The 18,843-nt window shown below is 37.5% G+C and overlaps 1 protein-coding gene across 6 annotated transcripts in view; it reads right to left on the reverse strand.

The window, feature by feature from the left end:
• The window catches only part of CLIP4 (CAP-Gly domain containing linker protein family member 4), an 86,002-nt gene that overhangs the window by 48,879 nt on the left and 18,280 nt on the right, over nucleotides 1–18,843 (reverse strand). For 3 of the 6 annotated variants that reach the window (XM_063622756.1, XM_055254446.2, XM_063622758.1), the window contains exons 2-4: nucleotides 3,338–3,477; nucleotides 2,490–2,583; nucleotides 922–1,083 (exon numbers count right to left, since the gene is read on the reverse strand). In XM_063622756.1, coding sequence (XP_063478826.1) covers nucleotides 922–1,083; nucleotides 2,490–2,535 — 208 coding nt within the window. In that variant the 5' untranslated portion in view covers nucleotides 2,536–2,583; nucleotides 3,338–3,477. Of the gene's footprint in view, nucleotides 1–921; nucleotides 1,084–2,489; nucleotides 2,584–3,337; nucleotides 3,478–3,849; nucleotides 4,089–13,317; nucleotides 13,466–18,843 lie in introns of those variants that run through there. The other 3 variants (XM_063622755.1, XM_063622754.1, XM_063622757.1) reach the window with 2 other exon arrangements.

Raw genomic sequence — 18,843 nt, forward strand, 5'->3', positions numbered from 1 at the left:
TCGATAACAAGGGTTTAAATATACCTCTGGTTCTGCAAATCCTACCCTCAACTAAACAACACTGCACCCACATACCCTTCCTACAACTGCAAACTACCCAGATATACTCAAGACAAACTCTCTTGAATTATTAAAGACGCAGTAGTGTCGACAGAGGCTTTCTTCCCAACATCATTTAGCAATTAAAAAGGTAGAATTTTAAAGAGAAAATGGACAATTATGCAGATTGGAGGTTAGAAATGAACATTCTGGGAAATTTATCTATTGAATCTCTAAAGCACATTCCCACAATGGGGAAAATATTGTACACTTTCTTTAACTTAATGTTAATACTATTCGCTTACTCTCATATTTTTCTAAGAAAGAAAGAAAAGAAAATTGGCCCCCAAGAGAACCAGACAGAAAAATCAAAATACCAGGACTGTGATTTAGACATTCAGATCTTCATTTTCAGGATATCACCATCAAAACAGGGGAAAAAAAACTGAAATATTATCCCTTAAGTTGAATTATATAATTTCAGAACCAAATGTCATCTAAAATAAATATTATTTATTATTCCAATGCCAATCTCTGAAGACCTTATTGTTCTATTTCTGGCTACCCAAGCAAGGCAAAAGAATCATAAAGCATGTAGAATCAATTATATAAAACATCCGTGTTATGCTGGAGAACTTATAGAGATATGAAAACCCAGAGAACACTCTTTCATTTTGTATCTCTCTGTACTAATCCTTTTGTAGAAAAGATAGTAATTAATACTCAATAAAGAAATTTTAAACTATCTCAGAAATAAAATGAATTAGAAAGGCATATGAAACAAGATGGATTAGAAGTAAAAAATATCCTTGAATTATAATTTTTATGCCACCACTGAAGTGTTCAGTTAATAATATCTAAAGGTGATCTTATAGTACTTGCCTTTTGGTTTCGATGTTTTCAAAATCACTCTTATAAGTTCTGGGACATCAAAATAAGCAGCATAATGCAAAGCATTCATGTTTGTCCAGCGACTCCGCAAACTAATGTCTGCTCCCAGGTCAATAAGCTGAGTTGCAAATTTTACAGCTGTTTCCACATCACCTAAAGAAGATTTTCTAAATTACTTTCCTTTAGTACAAATTTTAAGTTCCAACGGATGGCTACCAATTGCCTCATTTAAAAAGCCAAAGCAAACAGTGCACTGTATAGACACACTTCGAAAATTTCACTTGCAAGAATTGATCCTAAGAAAATAATCATACTCAGGGATTGCAGATAAACACTTGGCTGCAAAGATGCTCATCACTGCACTGTTATTATTAATATAATTCTAAAAAATCCAAAAAGTATAAGAAATTGGTTAAATTGAGACACACATAGAATGCTATGAAGCCATCAGCAACAACACAGATGATCAGTGCTACTCCAAACGTGTTCTGTGGACCACTGGTAGTCCCAAATTGCAATGTGTGTGTACTTTTTACAGCTTTTCCCCATTTAATATGTCTTCTCATTACGTTAACTAAAATGTAGTCTTATGCCTTTTATTCTTTCTTCTTTTTTAAAGACAGAGTCTTGATCTGTCACCCAGATTGGAGCATAGTGATGTAATCACAGCTCATGCCAACCCTAACCTACTGGGCTCACACGATCCTCCTGCCTCGGCCTCGCAAGTAGCTGAAACTCTAGGCATGCACCACCATGGTTGGCTAATTTTTTCATTTTTTTTGTAGAGACAAGGTATCACTATGTTGAGACCACCAGGCTGGTCTCGAACTCTTGGCCTCAAGCAATCCTCCTGCCTTGGCCTCCCAAAGTGTTGGGATTACAGGTGTAAATCATCATGCCTGGCCAGTTTTATGCCATTTGAAAAATATTTGGGCTTATATTTTATGGCTTTATTTTATTTTGTATTATAAAATTCATTTTTATTTTGTGAAAGTATCAGTTCAGGATGGGTTGTGAGAGGAAAAAGGAGTCCATCATCACCAGTAGTTTCAGCACCACCACATCAGACTACTGAAACAAGGAGAGACAATCACAATATATAGTTAAGTAAGAGATGCAGGTTTATTAAATGACAAAGCACAAGAGAAAAACAATTTTAGAAAATATGCACATATGTTACATATGTAAGAACAGACCTTAGGTCTTAAGACTGGGGTCTTGAGATTCGGGATCAGTATGCAAAGACTGACCTTGGACTGTCAAACCTTGTTATAAACCCTCAGAAAGATTTTAGAGTGTTAGTAGTTACTCTCATCTAATACGCAATCAGGCATGAGGCCTGATCCAGAAAAGCTGAGAGGTATCAGGAGGGTATAAAGACCTCCTTGAGAAAAGGGAATATGGTTTTTGGAAGGACCTAACTGAATCCTCAACTCTTCAGGCAATATTATCATCATCAGCTGGGTGCCTTCCCCCGGACAATATATGGGCATAAATATAGATTATCTAAGCACAAATGCAGATGATATAAGCAATTGATAGATTTATCACACACTTACCAATACCATGAGCTCCAGATTTGCAGGTATAATGTAAAAGAGTCATATCTGTCAATCCATCTCTATCATTCACATTGCAACCTCTCTTAAGAATCTGAAGCAGTCAAGGAAAATAAGGTTACACCCTAACTACTGAGGTACCTATTGCTTTCAAACCAATGCTGAGGAACCAAGTTAGTCTATCATATCTGAATTACTTCTCAGTAAAATGTATAGACAGTATGGGCATCTCTTAAGGGTAAATTTTAAATCTGCACTCAACAACAGTAATGAAAACTGAACTTGTCAGCAGGCTGAAGGAAATTCTTGAAGATTATTCCAAAGGTAATCTGGCACTCCAAATATGTTCCTCTCAAAAATGAGCAAAATTTTATTTCTATGGGTGTAATGATATTTGAAAAAAGTATAAGCACTCTCTTCCTACAACACAGCAACATACTGGTCAAGGAACCCTCCCTCAAAAAGTCTACTATTCTTAAAGACTACATTCAAGGTTATATCTTTACCAAACCACCCAAAAGTGTAAATGGAACATGATGGTAATCAAATCCCTTCATGAAATGCATAAAAAGTTTGCAAAATCAATTTTTACAAAGAAGGAAATATGAAAAATGCCCCTCCCTGCACCCACCGGGAGTCTACAAATGTCAGAAGTACAGAGCATGAAGAAATAATCAGAAGAATATATAGTATTAACTCACTGCCCCATGAAAATCCTGGAAATACAAATAAATATCAGAACCTTTAAAGGGTTTCTCCTTTATTACCATCTTCCTTTCAGATGGGGAAAAAATCTATACCATTAACAATCCTAACAATGCAAAACTTGAAATGTAAGAATTCCTTACCTCATTTCCAATAACGTCAATGTTTTGTTGGACCTGAGGAACCCACTGTCTCAAAATGGCAAATAATTCTGAAACTGAAGTTTTGGGATCAAAAAGAATTTCCTGGCATGATGCATCATTGGGATCAAAGAAAGAAAATTCTGAAATTAAAAAAAAGATGTAAATTAAATTTACTAAAAGTTTCAAATAAATATATTGAAAATCATAAACAATAAAACCAAGGTTCAAATGATACAAATATTTTAGATGCTTAAAAAAAAGCAGAAGTATCTAAATAAGGAAAATATTATGAACATTTGCTGAGCACTTACTAAACACTTTAAAAATCCTCACCAACACCTTACCTGGCAGGTATTATTCTCATTTTGCACATGAGGAAAGCGAAGCTCAGATTAAATAATACCAGCTCAACGTCGCACAGCTAGTAAGTGGCAAATCTGGGGTAGAAAACCAGGTTTGTCTCTGAAGTCTATCTTCTTTCCTCTATTATTCTACTTGCTGAGGTAACTCACCATTGAGCTTGGATTGTAACAGCATGCATAAGTAGTGGGACTCATGGGGTTTTTTTGTTTTTCCTTTCTTCTTTGCATTTATATATTTTCCAAAATTATACTACATACACATAGTTCTTACTTCTAGAGTCAGCATAACTAAAAGATGAGAGGCACCAAACTAAAGACACATATACAAGCAGAGCAGCAGTCCATCTGAAGAGAATCAGAAAGATTGAACCAAAATGAGATAACATTCATAATCTTAGACAACAAAATGGTCCTGTTAGGCAAAAATCAAAATAGAAGCCAAGACAAACCTTGGCCTCTGAGCCAAAGTCCCACATCCAGCTCAGGAAAACCTATGAGGACCTATTCTCCAAAACACCTACTTAAACTGCACGTGAAGCTTGAGCTTCACTTCTTGGTCAGCATGACTCAGCATGTTGCAGCAAATCAGTAATGACTAAACTAACCTACTCATTCTAACCAGTGAGAATTAAGCTATATAAATTTCCTTTTCTAGGCTTTCTAAACCTTACTATGACCTTCGTGAGACAAGCTTTTTACCACTTTTGGTTTGGAAGTCTGCAGTTTTTTTACTCACTTAATATTTATATTAAGAAAAGCGCCCTGAATTTTCTTTCGACAGTTTTTGGTGTCAGAAGCAGGATCAGAAGAAGACCGCTGTGAAGTCCCAAGGCCAGTGAGTAACTAGGTGCTGGTACCCAGGGCCGCGGCACTGGCTGCTCTCTCACCCAGCCATGCAGTTCTAGAGTAAGTCTCCTTTGAATCTGACCTCTCCTTCTGTGTAGAACTCTCCAATTATGCTGAGCAACCTTTGCTGAAACTTCTCAGGAAGCCACCCTATTCTGTTCAAAAGGGGGCAGGGGGAAACACATGATTCCCTGTGTTCCAGAGCAGCTGCTGAAAAAGGAATCCTTAATAGTTAAGACCTTTCAGAGAATGTAATGCAAAGATGGGATGCAAAAACAACTGTGAATCAGAATCTTGTACCTTTTTGGAAAAATGGGTGAACTTTACAAAGAATAATTTGGAATTTCATGACCACTTCAGAGAACCTTTAATTTAGATAAGATATTCAGTCTGGCTTTGGGAGTGCCCTAAACCTTTCAGAGACAATGGAATGCATTCTTTGATTTGTATGCAGAAGCTTCTGAACACAAAATGACTCAAAAATAGCTTCTCTAAACGCATCCCTACAGCATTCAAATAAAAAAAAAATCTTCAGTAAAAAGCTGTAGCCACCTGAGCAGGTAACCTTGGCTTGTTCCATCTCTCAGAGGTACAATTTGGATCCAGCTTCTTTTATAAATAAGCTTTGTATTATTTTAATTGACACAGGCTAAAATTTGGAAATGAAACCTATAAGATCTCTGTGTCTGTCTGTATACATAAACATACAGACACAGAGATCTTATAGCTATGTATGTTCAATAGACATAAGTAAAAACAAGTGCTTATATAAATTAAGTATTCCTGAAAACTCTCAGAAAAATAGGAACTAATCCAAATGCTTTTCAAGCTCATGCGACTTGGGTAATTTTCAATAAACAAAAACATTGGTGGTTTAGTATAAAAAACCAATATGCCTTGAGAGTTGCCAGCATTAGACATAAGGCAGACGTACAACTTTGATTCTATGTAGGTCTACTAGTCAAATAAGCTCATGTTAGACAAGTGAATTACAAATAAGCTTCTGCTATCTCTATGTTACAAAATTTCTCAGCAAGAAAAACAAGATGATGCTTAGCTATTTAATGTCTCATGAAATTTTCGTAAGTACTCCAAGCATAATTGTTCAAAACAAGTGAATTAAATCAATTTAAGTTCACATACAATAAATACTGAAACATTAATTGCTGAACATAAGTTTATCTACTTTTGGACAGAGAAACTAATGATACCTGGGTATGTTAGTAAACATCTCCTGTGCTACACTGAAAAATTATAAGGAAACACGTGCTTCTAGAAATGATGGTGTATTCATAGATTTCTCAATCTACAGAATGCTAGCATGACAGTCAAGAAAAGATGTGAGGTAGGAAGATATGTTTTTTGTCAAAAAAGAAAATGAAGGAAAGAAACAAAATGGCTATAGGAAGTTGAGAAGAGGGAGAGAGAGAATCTTGTGTGATTAAGCTGGCTAAAATTGAATGAATCTATTATCATTCATATCAAAATAATGCAGAACTAGCATTGAGCTCCTATTAAAATGACTAAACTTTCTTGGAGTATGGGCCTGCTCTTGATGGGAGATTGTGAAAGGTTTTTCTTCAACTTTTGAATGGTCTGCCTAGAAAACAAAGATTCTGTATTTTGTCAAGATAATTTCCTGTGCTTCATGTTGTCTTTGATTATTTAAGTTTCTCTCTCAAAAAGTCAAGGGGTTTTGGTCTTTTTTTTTTTTTTTTTTTAACAACTACATGGCTTTCTGTATTTGCCTTTGAAATCTTTATCACTTTGGTTAAATGGATAACCTGTAATCCTATTTAATCAAGTGTTTTTAATCTTTTGGGTATTCTTTTCATAAACTTCCCAAAAATCAAATTCTGAATGAAGTCTTTTCTGACCTTAGACTAACTCTGGGATTTTTCAGCAGCCCCTAGAAAATCTTGTTCTATTTCCTTATTAAAAAAAAAAAACACAGACATTAAACTAATTAAGCATCTTTGCATAGGAAGCTTTGTCAAATAAATGTGAAACTAGGCTTATTTGATATATTACATTGCATGAGAAGCACTGTCAAAGGTGATGCTTAACCTTCCTTATGTTATTTTTGTATGACTATATTATTAATGTAAGTGTTCTAGAAATTGTATGAAATTCCTAGAAATTGGATATGTTCTGGTATAATTTTATCAGTCATAATTCCAGTTATTATCTTCAAATGTTATCAAATAACCAAATTTCCTTGTCAATTGCATTAAAATGAACTCTCATCAAATCTGTAACTATGAACATTTTAAATCTTTTGCCATCTACAGACAGTGATTTTTTACTCTGATATTTTCCTGAAAGCTTTTGCAAGCATCTGTGATACAAAATTGCAGGAAGATTTATGGAAAAGACTCTGACAAGTACAGGTTTCTGATCACTTTAAGATCACAGCATTGGACTGCGTAAGAATTTCCAGAACTCTAATGGAAAACCAATGGATTCAGGGGGCTGCTAACCCAAAATCAAGCAGAACAAGAATTACAGGGGACTGAATGAACTGATGAGGGTGATTATAATTTTTATGTCTTTGAAATATTGCGTGTTCTTTAATGTTTGTTTTCTAGATTTAAAGAATGCCTTTTCTCTTTTCCCTTAAGACCTACAACTTACAGCAATTTGGTGAAGAATACTTTTGTAAACAAAAATGAAACACATTTTCTTTTCTCCCTACCCCAACCCCTCCAAAATTCAGAAACTCTTATTGAGTATTCTTTATTTTCATCACAATATAAGTATTTACATAAGTGAAATGAAAGTTTGTTTTCCCTGTAACAGGACAGAATTGGGCAAATCTTCTGCTTGGCTTCTTAGACTGAAGAGGCTTTTTAAAGTCTAATTTCAGATTCCTTATTACCAGACAGTTTTAAGGAATTCAGATTGACTTTACAAAACCAATAAAGCCCCTTAGATATTATCAAACCTCTGACTGGAATGGCATACTTGAGAATGTGCACATATTCACTATTCTTGCTGCACTTACGTATATAATCAGGCCAGCTTAATGAGACAAAACTTATTTTGCAAACAAATTAGCCTGTGATTATCTTTGGTAGAAATGGGGAACTGTAGAGAGAAACATTGTGTTTCCATGGAAAACTCTAAGTACGTCCATTATCAGATTCTAGTCCTGTTTATTGTCTTTGGGGCATTGTCCACCTATAAACTGCACTGGATCCTGAATTCCTCTAGTTTTCTCCAATATCTGGTTACAACCCTCCAAACTAATGTTTCCAATTTCTTTTTTTTTTTTTTTGAGACAGAGTCTCGCTCTGTCACCCAGGCTGGAGTGCAGTGGCGTGATCTCGGCTCACTGCAGGCTCCGCCCCCAAGGTTCACGCCATTCTCCTGCCTCAGCCTCCTGAGTAGCTGGGACTACAGGCGCCCACCACCTCGCCCGGCTAATTTTTTGTATTTTTAGTAGAGACGGGGTTTCACCGTGTTAGCCAGAATGGTCTCGATCTCCTGACCTCGTGATCCGCCCGCGTCGGCCTCCCAAAGTGCTGGGATTACAGGCGTGAGCCACTGCGCCTGGCCTCCAATTTCTTAAAACTGTCCTTTTCCCCAACCCCTACTGGATGTTTTGATGTAAACTTTAGACAAATCGCCACCATGGCTCATGTAAGGAACCTTTGTGCCTGAATTCACCAAAACATCTGATGACATCAACCAAGACATTCAAACTGCAAACCAAGAAAGTCCATCGGTAGAAACTGCCATCCTCATTTCAGCATCTCAAGATGCTCCAAGAGCAAATCTGGAAACCTTGTTAATGCACTGCCTTCCAGAGGGCTCATTTAAATAACAATAAGTTAGACTTATTAAGTACCTTATAGATACCAGGGACTGTTCTCTATGAACTTTGTGTATATTAATTTATTTAATCCTCATAACTACCATATGAGGTAGACACTATTGTTATTCTCATTTTATAGAAGAAGAAACAAAGGGATAGAGAATATAAACAATTTGCCCAAAATCACACAACTGGAAAGTGACTGAGTCAGGATTAATGCCAGAATAACCCAGAATGAGAACATAACCTCTAAGCTACAGTGCAATAATATGTTAACATATCTAACTACATTTGAATTTTCAACTTCCATAAAGGAAAATAAAGTATTTTTATGCTGTTGCAAGATTTTGAGATTAAAAGAAAAATAGTTTTTATTTTTTTATTTTTTGGGGGGACAGAGTCTCACTCTCTCACCCAGGCTGGAGTGCAGTGGCCAATCTCAGTGATCTCAGCTCACTGCAACCTCTGCCTCCCTCAAGCGATTCTCCTGCCTCAGCCTCCCAAGTAGCTGGGGCCACAGGTGCACACCACCACACACGGCTAATTTTTGTATTTTTAGTAGAGACGGGGTTTCACCATGTTGGTCAGCCTGGTCTTGAACTCCTAACTTCAGGTGATCCACCCACCTCAGCCTCCCAAAGTGCTGGGATTACAGGTGTGAGCCACCACGAACAGCCTAAAAAATAGCTTTTAATCAAAAGAAAGTGGGGTGAGGGGAGAAAATGGAGGTGATGTCTACTTTAAGTCAAGATGGAATAATGAGGGCCAAATTCGCCCTTCCATCTGAAACAACCACAACACCAGAGGGAAGGAACAATGGTTTTCAAGACACTGGATGTTAGACAAGGAAAGACAGTGATCCCTGAGGAATGGAATACAAATGAGCAAAGTCCTACACATGCCCCAGGTAACTGCCTTGAGGGAGTCTCCAGGAGCATAGTTCAGGGGTGGGGCAGGGGGGACCAAGAAAAAGCCCAGCAGACTCGCTGAGTTGAGGAGACAGAGCTAAGAGTCTGGGGAACTTGAGGTGGCCAGAGGTCACAGGGCAGAATACAGCAGAGACAGATGCACACACTGCAAGAGAAACCCAGAGACCTGTGGAGGGTCCTCCTCAACTATTCACCATATGCTTGTGAGGAAATACTTGAGGTTAGGGAAAGAACCATCCATAAGGACTACAGGGATTAGTGCCTATTCTCACCAGGAAGACTGAAAAAGAATCCTCATAATTCACACAGCATTGAGTAGAACAGCAATCCCCAATCTTTCTGGGATCAGGGGCACCCCGGGGTACGGGGACCAGTACCAGTCTGTAGCCAGGGGGTTGGGGGCCCCTGGAGTAGAATTCTCAGTAGTAGGGAATAATTAGCCCCAGGCCAAGAATGGCTCTCAGACCCACCTAACAAATCAGAAAAGCAGGACCTCAAAGGGTCCAACTATTTCCAAGTAACTAAACTATATCCTGGAACAAAGTTCAAGAATACTTACGGGAATACAAAAATATCCAGCATCCAACAAGGTAAAATTCACAATGTCTGGCATCCAAATTAAAGATTATCAGGCATGCAAAGAAAGAGGAAAACATGACCCATCATCAGGGGAATAACAGACCTAGAGTTGACATGGATATTATAATTAATAGAGAAGGACATTAAAACAGTCATTATAACTCTATTCCAAATGTTCAAAGGTGGAGAAGAGACCTGGGCATAAAAAAGAGACAAAGCAAACTTTAGAGATGAAAACTGCACCTGAAATGAAAACCTGCACTGGATAAAATCAGCAGCTAATTGATTAGACATTGCAGAAGGAAAGATTAATGAACTTGATGCAGTAATAGAAACTATCCAAAATAAAGAGAAAAAAATGTTTAAATATAAATCAGTGAGTTGTGGGACAACTTCAAGCAGTCTATAACACACATGCAATTACAGTATCTGAAAATGGGGAGAAGCAGAAAAAAAATTTTAAATGATTTCCCAAACTTAATGAAAACTGAAACCCACAGATCGAAGCAGTTCAACCAAACCCAAGCACAAGAACATACAGAAAACAATACCTAAGCACATAATAGTAAAATTGCTGAAAATAAAGAGAAACTCTTTAAAGCAACCAAAAAAAGACGTTACATCTAGAGAAACAAAAATGACAGCAGAAACAATGCAAATGGGAAGACAGCAGAACAAGATCTTTCAAGTACTGAAAGAAAACTACCAACCTATAATTCTAAACCCAGCAAACACATTTTTCAAAAAAATAAGGTAAAGATGTTTTCAGACATAAAACAGCTGAAAGAATTCATCACTGGCAGACCAGCACCATAAGAAACATTACAGGAAGTGCTTTGGGCAGAAGGAAATGGTATCAGATGGAAATCTGGACCTACACTCACAAAGGAATGAAGAGCACTAGAAATGGTAACTACATGGGTAAATGAGATTTTTTTATATTTTTTAAATTTAACAGATAATTCAATGTTTAAGCAAAATATATAATAAGGTATTTTGGTATTTATAATATATATAAAATGTGTATTCTGTGTAAACTGATTCTGAAGGCATTTCAAAGCAAAAGATTCCAAAAATTGTTATGCAAGAACAGTACATAGTTTTACAGGGTAATCACCTTGAGAGTCAACACTGAGTCACATGCCTCAACTCTGGTTTCTGTGGACTGGTTTATTTTTGTTTCTTGGTTTTACACTCATTAGGTGGCATTACATAAAAATTCCCTATGGGGGCCTGCATGACCCCGCATGACCTGGCCAGTGTCTTACTGTCCAATTCCGTCTCCTCCCACTCTGACATCAATCACTTTGCTTCTCAGCCACAAAGGCCTTCCTTTAATTCTTAGCATATACCAAGGTCTTCCCTCAACACTGTGCCTTTAGTTTTCTGTTTTTCTTCCTGGAACACTTCTTCCCAGGCTCTTCTCACAGCCAACCTCTTCTGATTCTCCGAATGACCACCCCATCTAAAGCAGCTGCCTTGCCCCCATTGTTCTCTATCACAGCACCCTGTTTCTTTCTTCCACAGAATTCATTACGACCTATTTTTGCTTTGTCTATTCATTTGTTTGTTTACTGGTCTTCCCTATAGAAGACCTGTCTTGGTCACTGATATCTCCAGTATCCAGGACAGTCCCTAGCACACAAGAGGCCCTCAATAAATACTTGCTCAATAAATGCAATTATATATGCCATTTTTCAAGGGGACACTGACCACAGTGTGCCAAGAAAGCAACTACGATTAAAAGGGTCTAAAAATCCTGACAATCAGAAACTGGTGAAGGAACCAGAAATGTGTAGCCTAAGGAGGTTCAGACTAAGTTAAAACGTTCAAATTATCTGCAGATACTTAAAGGCTATCCTATAAAGGAATTTGTGCCATGTATCAAACTAGAATCACTTGGCCAAAATTTCAGGGAGACCAATTTTGAGTCAACATACAAAAACAATTTTATTACAACTAAAGCTTTTTAACAATAAAATTAACTATTTTGTTAGTTTCCCACTATTGAAGACATGCAAGAGGTTAAATGGTTATCTGACAGAGATCCTGAAAATATGATTTCTACACAGGGAGGTGAGTGGGGAAAGGTTCATAAGAATCTACAAACCTATAATTCTAAGACTACAACGCTTTTTTTTTTTTTTTTTTTTTTGAGACAAAGTCTCACTCTGTGGCCCAGGCTGGATCTCAGGTGCAATCTCAGCTCACTGCAACCTCTGCCTCCCAGTTCAAGCAATTCTCCTGCCTCAGCCTCCTGAGTAGCTGACAATAAATATAGGCGCGCACCACCATGCCTGGCTAATTTTTGTATTTTTAGTAGAGATGGGGTTTCAACGTTTAATTCCAGTTACACAAAATGTCAATATCCATTATCACCTTTTATTCAATGTATTTATTCAACAATCATTGAGCAACTAATAACAAATGACTATATTAGCCTTTTTGAGATAAACAAAAATAAAATATGATTGTTCTCCATCCCAAAGCGCTACAATAGAGGAAAGAAAATATGACAATTAGAAGTCGAGATGGAGTGAGACAAGTATCATACATAAGGTACAATGCACAAGGTTCAAGGTTTCCCCTGCATAAGTGATTTTGTTATATCCGAAAATAAGCCCAGTCGATTATTGCAAAACCTGCAGATAACTCCCAAGATCAAGGTACAGGTTTTATATAATACTTCTGATGACTGGTCTAGGTAAGCTGCTATAGAATCTGAATATAAAAAAAAAGATACTTGGAGATGAGGAATTACTATACTACAATGAATATGACTAAAAAGACAAATTCTCAATCCAATAACTTTATATCTACTAATATTTAAAAATTGTATGACCTTTACCTCCAAAGACAATTTGAAATGGTGAACCAACATTTTACTTGAAAAACTCTAAATTGGAAATTTAACAATTCTATCAAATTTATCTCCTGGTTCTCTTTTATTATGGTTCTGGAGAAATAAGCCTAGATAGATGAGAAATGGAATGCTTCTAAATTAACATTTTACAGAGGAGATGTAAATGGACGAATTTAAACATTAACCAATCTCATTTCACATTCCAGGGAAGTGTCTCTTACCCTCTTTGCCTAAGTACATGGCTTTTTTAGCAAGTCAGTATATTTAACCAAAATAAATACATCAATAGCAGAAGAATGCTAGATGTCTAAGCACCACTGCTTTCTAAAAATAAAGTCCTCTAAATCCATCATGATGCTTAAAATGAACATTTTAACATAATATAAATGCTGACAGCAGAAATAAAGCATTTGGCTTAAGAAGCAGAAAAAGCAATAAGCAATTGTATTTTTGAAAAAGGAAAACTTTAGCAATTTTATGAAAACCATAAAAATGGTTCTAAGAAAAACTATGAGTGCAAAAAAGGCATAACAGAGAAGTCAAGTTACCAGTTCACAGAAAATAAGCACAGCTACTTCACATACCACAGTCTGAAGGCATTGGTGCTGCAGAAATGGAAAAGATAACTGGGGTATCAGAAGCAGAAAATATAAATGGGTATCTTCCAAACAAAGGATTTCCTTCTAATGGAAAATCTGGAAGGTCCTCTATGGTCATCTTCTAGAAAGCCACCTATAATAAGAAAGAAAAAAAAGTGTTTCTGCTTTATTTGCATGCAACTTAGAATGACTGCCTTCAATCACTGCCTAAAAGTTATTTGATGTCAAATCTGCTGACATTTTCAGCAAGGATCTTTTACGAAAGGGAAAAAATTCCTTTTGGCAAAACTGTTGTTAAAAGGCATACATTGCTTCACACCACCTCTTATACAGTCGGTGGCACATGTAATCTTTCTAGACAAAGCTCAAAAGGAATATATAATAGGTGAAAACACTTTTTAAATGCTGAGCTAATCTAAATGGGTGAAATCCTCCTACTCGTGTAGCAAACAAGGGCACATTAACCCTTGTAGATGGATCTTTAACTTCCCATAACGCTGGCACAAGTTACATCATTTGTCATCCAAATGACATGCAATGTGCTCATCATATGAAGATAATCTACCTTAAAATGTTTCCATTATTTTCTATCCCAGAAAACTTTACTGAAAATTAATCATGTCACTCTTAAAAATCTAAGAGTTTACTAAGATTGTTCGACTTAACAAGGTCCAAGGGTCTGTGAGTTCTATCCTGGCCGAAGATGGAAGCCATGCCTTTTAAAGCACATGGCTTATATTACCTCTTTTTCCCAGAAAACATGAGTGCTTAGAATAAATTTGCTCTAAATGAGACTTTGTACTACACCCTAGCCTACATCTCAGAAATGATGTAGAAAGCAGAGAAACTGCTAATAAAACCAAACTTGTGAAGCTAAAAGCCTTCCAGTTTCTTTTGTATCAGATCTTTACAATCTGAAGTATCATGAATTCCTGTTTTTAAAATGTAAGCAAAACTTTATCAAACTAAATGAAAAATGAGTTTAGATTATTTCAGTAGAAAGCATAGAATAAAAATAGGTAATGGATGGCTTGATCTGGTAGTAGATAACACCATACTAGCTATTACTTAATGTGTGCTCTGTTCTACTTAACCAACCCTATATCTAACTTAATTATCCTTACCATCAGTGCCCCACCACAATAAAACGGTCATTTCATTGAGCTCACTGTTGTCTTCCCAACTTGATTCATGTTTTCTTAATACTGGCAGGAACTGGTAAAAAGGAGGAGGCTTTCTTTTTCCTCAAAAATTGTATGCTTATATGGATATAGATGTTATATATTGGGTAACCTAATCCAGTTGTTACTATTTTAAGGTATTCACATTTTCTTGGATGCTAAAATTACTTACCACCAAATACTTAGAAGCATTTTGACATTAACCTTGCCACGTAAATAGGAAAATGACAAGTTCATGGACTTAGTGTTATAGAGCAGTGGTGATCTTCCTCAAATACTATCAATTCCAAACAGTACTGAGTATTTATTAAGGAACCGCTACATACAAGACACTATTCTAGATGTTTCAGCAAATACAAAAATGAGTTAACAGATGGTCTATGCTTGTTAGGTAGTTTACAATCTATTAAGGTGAACAAAATACCACTAATAACTATAGATTATGAGGCAGAATGGGATCCGCTCCATCACATAAGTACCAGGAACATTTGCAGTGGGAGCTTCTAAGAATCATAAATGGTGAGGAAGGTATCATCTGCGATGAGTCTTGAATGATGAATAGGTATAAATGTAAAAGGGGATCCCATTAAAGGAACAGTAGGCTGGAACTTGGGATATGGCTAGGAAAAACAGTCAGAGGTGAGGCTGTAAGGGCTTTTTAGGGCTGTACTGAGGAGCAAATACCTGATCAAAGACCAAACCACTTACTTTCATGAGCACTGGGAAACTACTGATTTTTTTAAAGAGAGTAGCATGATTAAAGCTGTTTTAGGAAAATTAATCTGACTATAATCACGGTTTGGGACTCAGACATGTTTTTATACTCTTATTTCTTCAGCAAAGTGATTCAGTGGGTATCTGTCTGAGTCGGTGAAGAGGAGTCACCACATGACTTCCCTTTCAAAGGGTGGAGTTTCTCATTCAAAAAAAATTTTTTTAAGCGATCCCCAGAGCACCTTTCATTTCCTTGTAAACTGTTGAGATCCTCAAAGATATGAACTACACAACTATCAGTTACCACAGGAGCTAGAACAGTGTGTTACACATATTTAACTAATATTCAAAGCTTAGATTCAAAGTGGAAAGAGGATTCATGTAATCAGATGTAACCAGCTTCATTCTTTTCCATATTAGATACTTCAAGTCCAGAGAAGCTACAATATTACCTGACCAATGCAGTGAACATTCTTTGTATTTTGTCTTTGTTGCGTTTTTCTCTAGTTACAGTTCCTTATCTTCATGAAAAACTTAACATTCTACCTTTTGTCTTACCAAAGGAAACTATGTACCCCTATAAACTTCCTTATAGTCTGATTCATTTTCTAAAAGCAATTCCTGGATCTGAAGACTTATGACACCTGGACTCTTGGTCAAATGTCTAAGTATACTGATCTGGAAAGAGTACACACTTTCATTCCAAATCCGACTATGGTTAACTGGTGACAACTGATTATAAAGTAAGCCTAAGGTTTAAAAAAAAAAAAAAATTGGCCCTGCCAGGCACGGCGGCTCACACCTGTAATCCCAGCACTTTGGGAGGCCAGGGCAGGTGGATCACCCAAGGTCAGGAGTTCGAGACCAGCCTGACTAACATGGCAAAACCCCATCTCCACTAAAGATACAAAAAATTAGCCAGGCGTGGTGGTGGGCACCTGTAATCCCAGCTACTCAGGAGGCTGAGGCAGAAGAATTGCTTGAACCTGGGAGGCAGAGATTGCAGTAAGCCGAGATCGCGCCACTGCAGTCCAGCCTGGGCAAGAAGATCAAAACTCCGTCTCAAAAAAAAAAAAAATTGGCCCTAATCAAGTGTCTACAGAATAGGTGCCTCTGATACTAACAATATCTAGAATCAAATTCCCCAAACTCTGATTTCTATAGGAATTTCATCCTACTCATCACTCCAAGTTAGCTGTTAGCAAAAGCATCTTATATAACATGGCTCAAATACCTTGTGATTTTTTTTTCCCGAGACTCCTTGGTCCATGCTTTAACACAGAGCAGTAATAAATGGGGATGTCCACTAGCATCTTCAGGCTGGTTCGGGACTGTCTGGACCCCATAAAAGAGCCTTACTGAAGCCAGGAGACTTCAGATTTGAGAAATGGTTCAAGAACATCCTTGAGTTATTCAACAAATAGGAGACCGAAGCTGTGTCTACATTAGCTGGAATCATGAGGCCCTTTCATTCAATTTCCTGTAATACTTTGTTATGAGTCATCACTCTCCTGAGATTCCAATCTCACCACATAAGTATTTAAAGCATAACTGCAATGATCCTTTTATTTGCTACCTACATAACATCTGTACAATCTACTAAACAGGTATTTACAGTATTGGACACTTAGTTGGCCCTAGAGAGAACTCAAAATTGAAATACCTGCCCTGAAAAAGCTATTTATGCATTTAACAAATATTTATTCAGTTTTTCTTACTAAGTTCTAAGCTATGCAAAGGTAAAGAAACCAGATCTGTCCTTGCCCTCATGTAGATTACAGCCTAGTGTTGATTCCTACCAGAAAGCTGAAAGTAGTAAGTGCTATGACCAAGAAGAGCTGAGTCCTATGAAAGCACAGATTCAAGAGGGTCAATGAAGGCTTCCTGGAGACTAGTAAGTTAAAACTGTGGCGTCAGACCAGATAACTACTAGCCACATGTGACTATTTAAATTAATTTAAAAATTGGCCAGGTGCAGTAGCTCACGCCTGTAATCCCAACACTTCGGGAGGCTGAGATGGACAGATCACTTCAGGTCAGGACTTCGAGACCACCCTGGCCGATATGGTAAAACCCCACAGCAAAAATTAACAGGGTGTGGTGGCAGGCACCTATAATCCCAGCTGCTCGAGAGGCTCAGGCAGGAGAATCGCTTGAACCTGGGAGGCAGAGGTTGCAATGAGCAGAGATCAGGACACTGCACTGCAGCCTGGGTGACACAGCAGAGTGAGACTCCGTCTCAAAAAAAAAAAAAAAAAAAAAAAAAAAGAGAGAGAGAGAGAAAAGGAAAATAAAAGAAAAGATTAAAATTTCAGTTCTTCCACTGCTCTAGCCCCATTCAAGTGCTCAAAAGCTATATGTGGCTAGTGCTACCATATTGGGTAATGCAAAAAGAACATGTTTCTGGTCTCCAAAAGTTCTTCTAAACAGCACTGAAGGAAAACAGTGCAGCTCACTCTCCAGATGAGAAAACAATATACAAATGCCTGAAACAAGACACAAATAAAGGTTAACACACTAAAGCAAGCCTATAGTTCCACAGTTCATTATAGATAATTAACAAGGGAGCAGTACGCCTAAAAGTAACCAGAGTTTGTAGGTTTGAACAGGGAGAAAGAATGAAGTTGATTTTATATAATCTAAAGATCACTAGTTTCAAACACATGTGTCAAAATTGGAGTTGTCATAAGCAATAAAAGACAACATAGGTCACTTTTTTAAAAGCCCTTGCTGGTGGGACTGTATGTGGTAAACACAAAATGTCTGAAATGAACCCTACAAATAGTATACCATGGGCTAAATCTTCTACAAAACAGAAGTAAACACATTCCATGCATGGCAAGACTCAATCTTACAGTCCAGATAGTCCGTATCAAATGAAAGCATTTAAAAAATGCATCACATTTAAGATAGCAAAATAAGCTGGAACCAGGACGGTTCTCCAACATAAAAATGCAGACCAACTAGACTCCAGCAGGTTCAAGTCTCTGCTTTCCTCCCTAGTTGCTCCATGCCCCGCACCACCCGATCCTGTGCTGTTTAGACGACTCACTTTAAACTGTGCACAAGATTCACAAACAACAAACGTCAAAGTGAAAGTGAAGTACAATTTAAGTGCTGGCGGATGTTCCTAAGGAGGAAGGTGTTTACTGAAATCTTTCAAAGGCGCCGTTTTATACGATGATGGTGCCACAATACGAACAGTCTAGTATCTCAGAACATACAGCAAGTTATTGTCCCATAGGAACATCATTCTGATACGTATCAAAACACTGTCTCAGAACAGAGCTGAAAACCAGTGTCTGGATGACGTGAACAGCCTGACATCTAATTCAAAGCGCTACCATCATAAGCAGTGAATGGAATCCTTAAGGATGCGGGCTCAGCTCCAGCGCTCCTTCCAAACTTCCCCTCCCAGGTGCGGATGGTTCAGAATTAAGGGATCTCAGGTAGCCAAGGACTGCAAGGACAGCCATTTGGTTTAGCTTTGAAGACCCACTGGCCAAAGGTTTCTCGACAATTTAATGCGCAAGGGGAGTCAAGTGAGAAATGGGAAGAGGCCGCGTTGGAAAGCCACTGCGCGTGCGGGGACTCTCGGGGCAGCCGCGGCGGTCGG

Source organism: Symphalangus syndactylus, chromosome 18 (assembly GCF_028878055.3).
Source record: "Symphalangus syndactylus isolate Jambi chromosome 18, NHGRI_mSymSyn1-v2.1_pri, whole genome shotgun sequence".
NCBI classification, from domain to species: Eukaryota; Metazoa; Chordata; class Mammalia; order Primates; family Hylobatidae; genus Symphalangus; species Symphalangus syndactylus.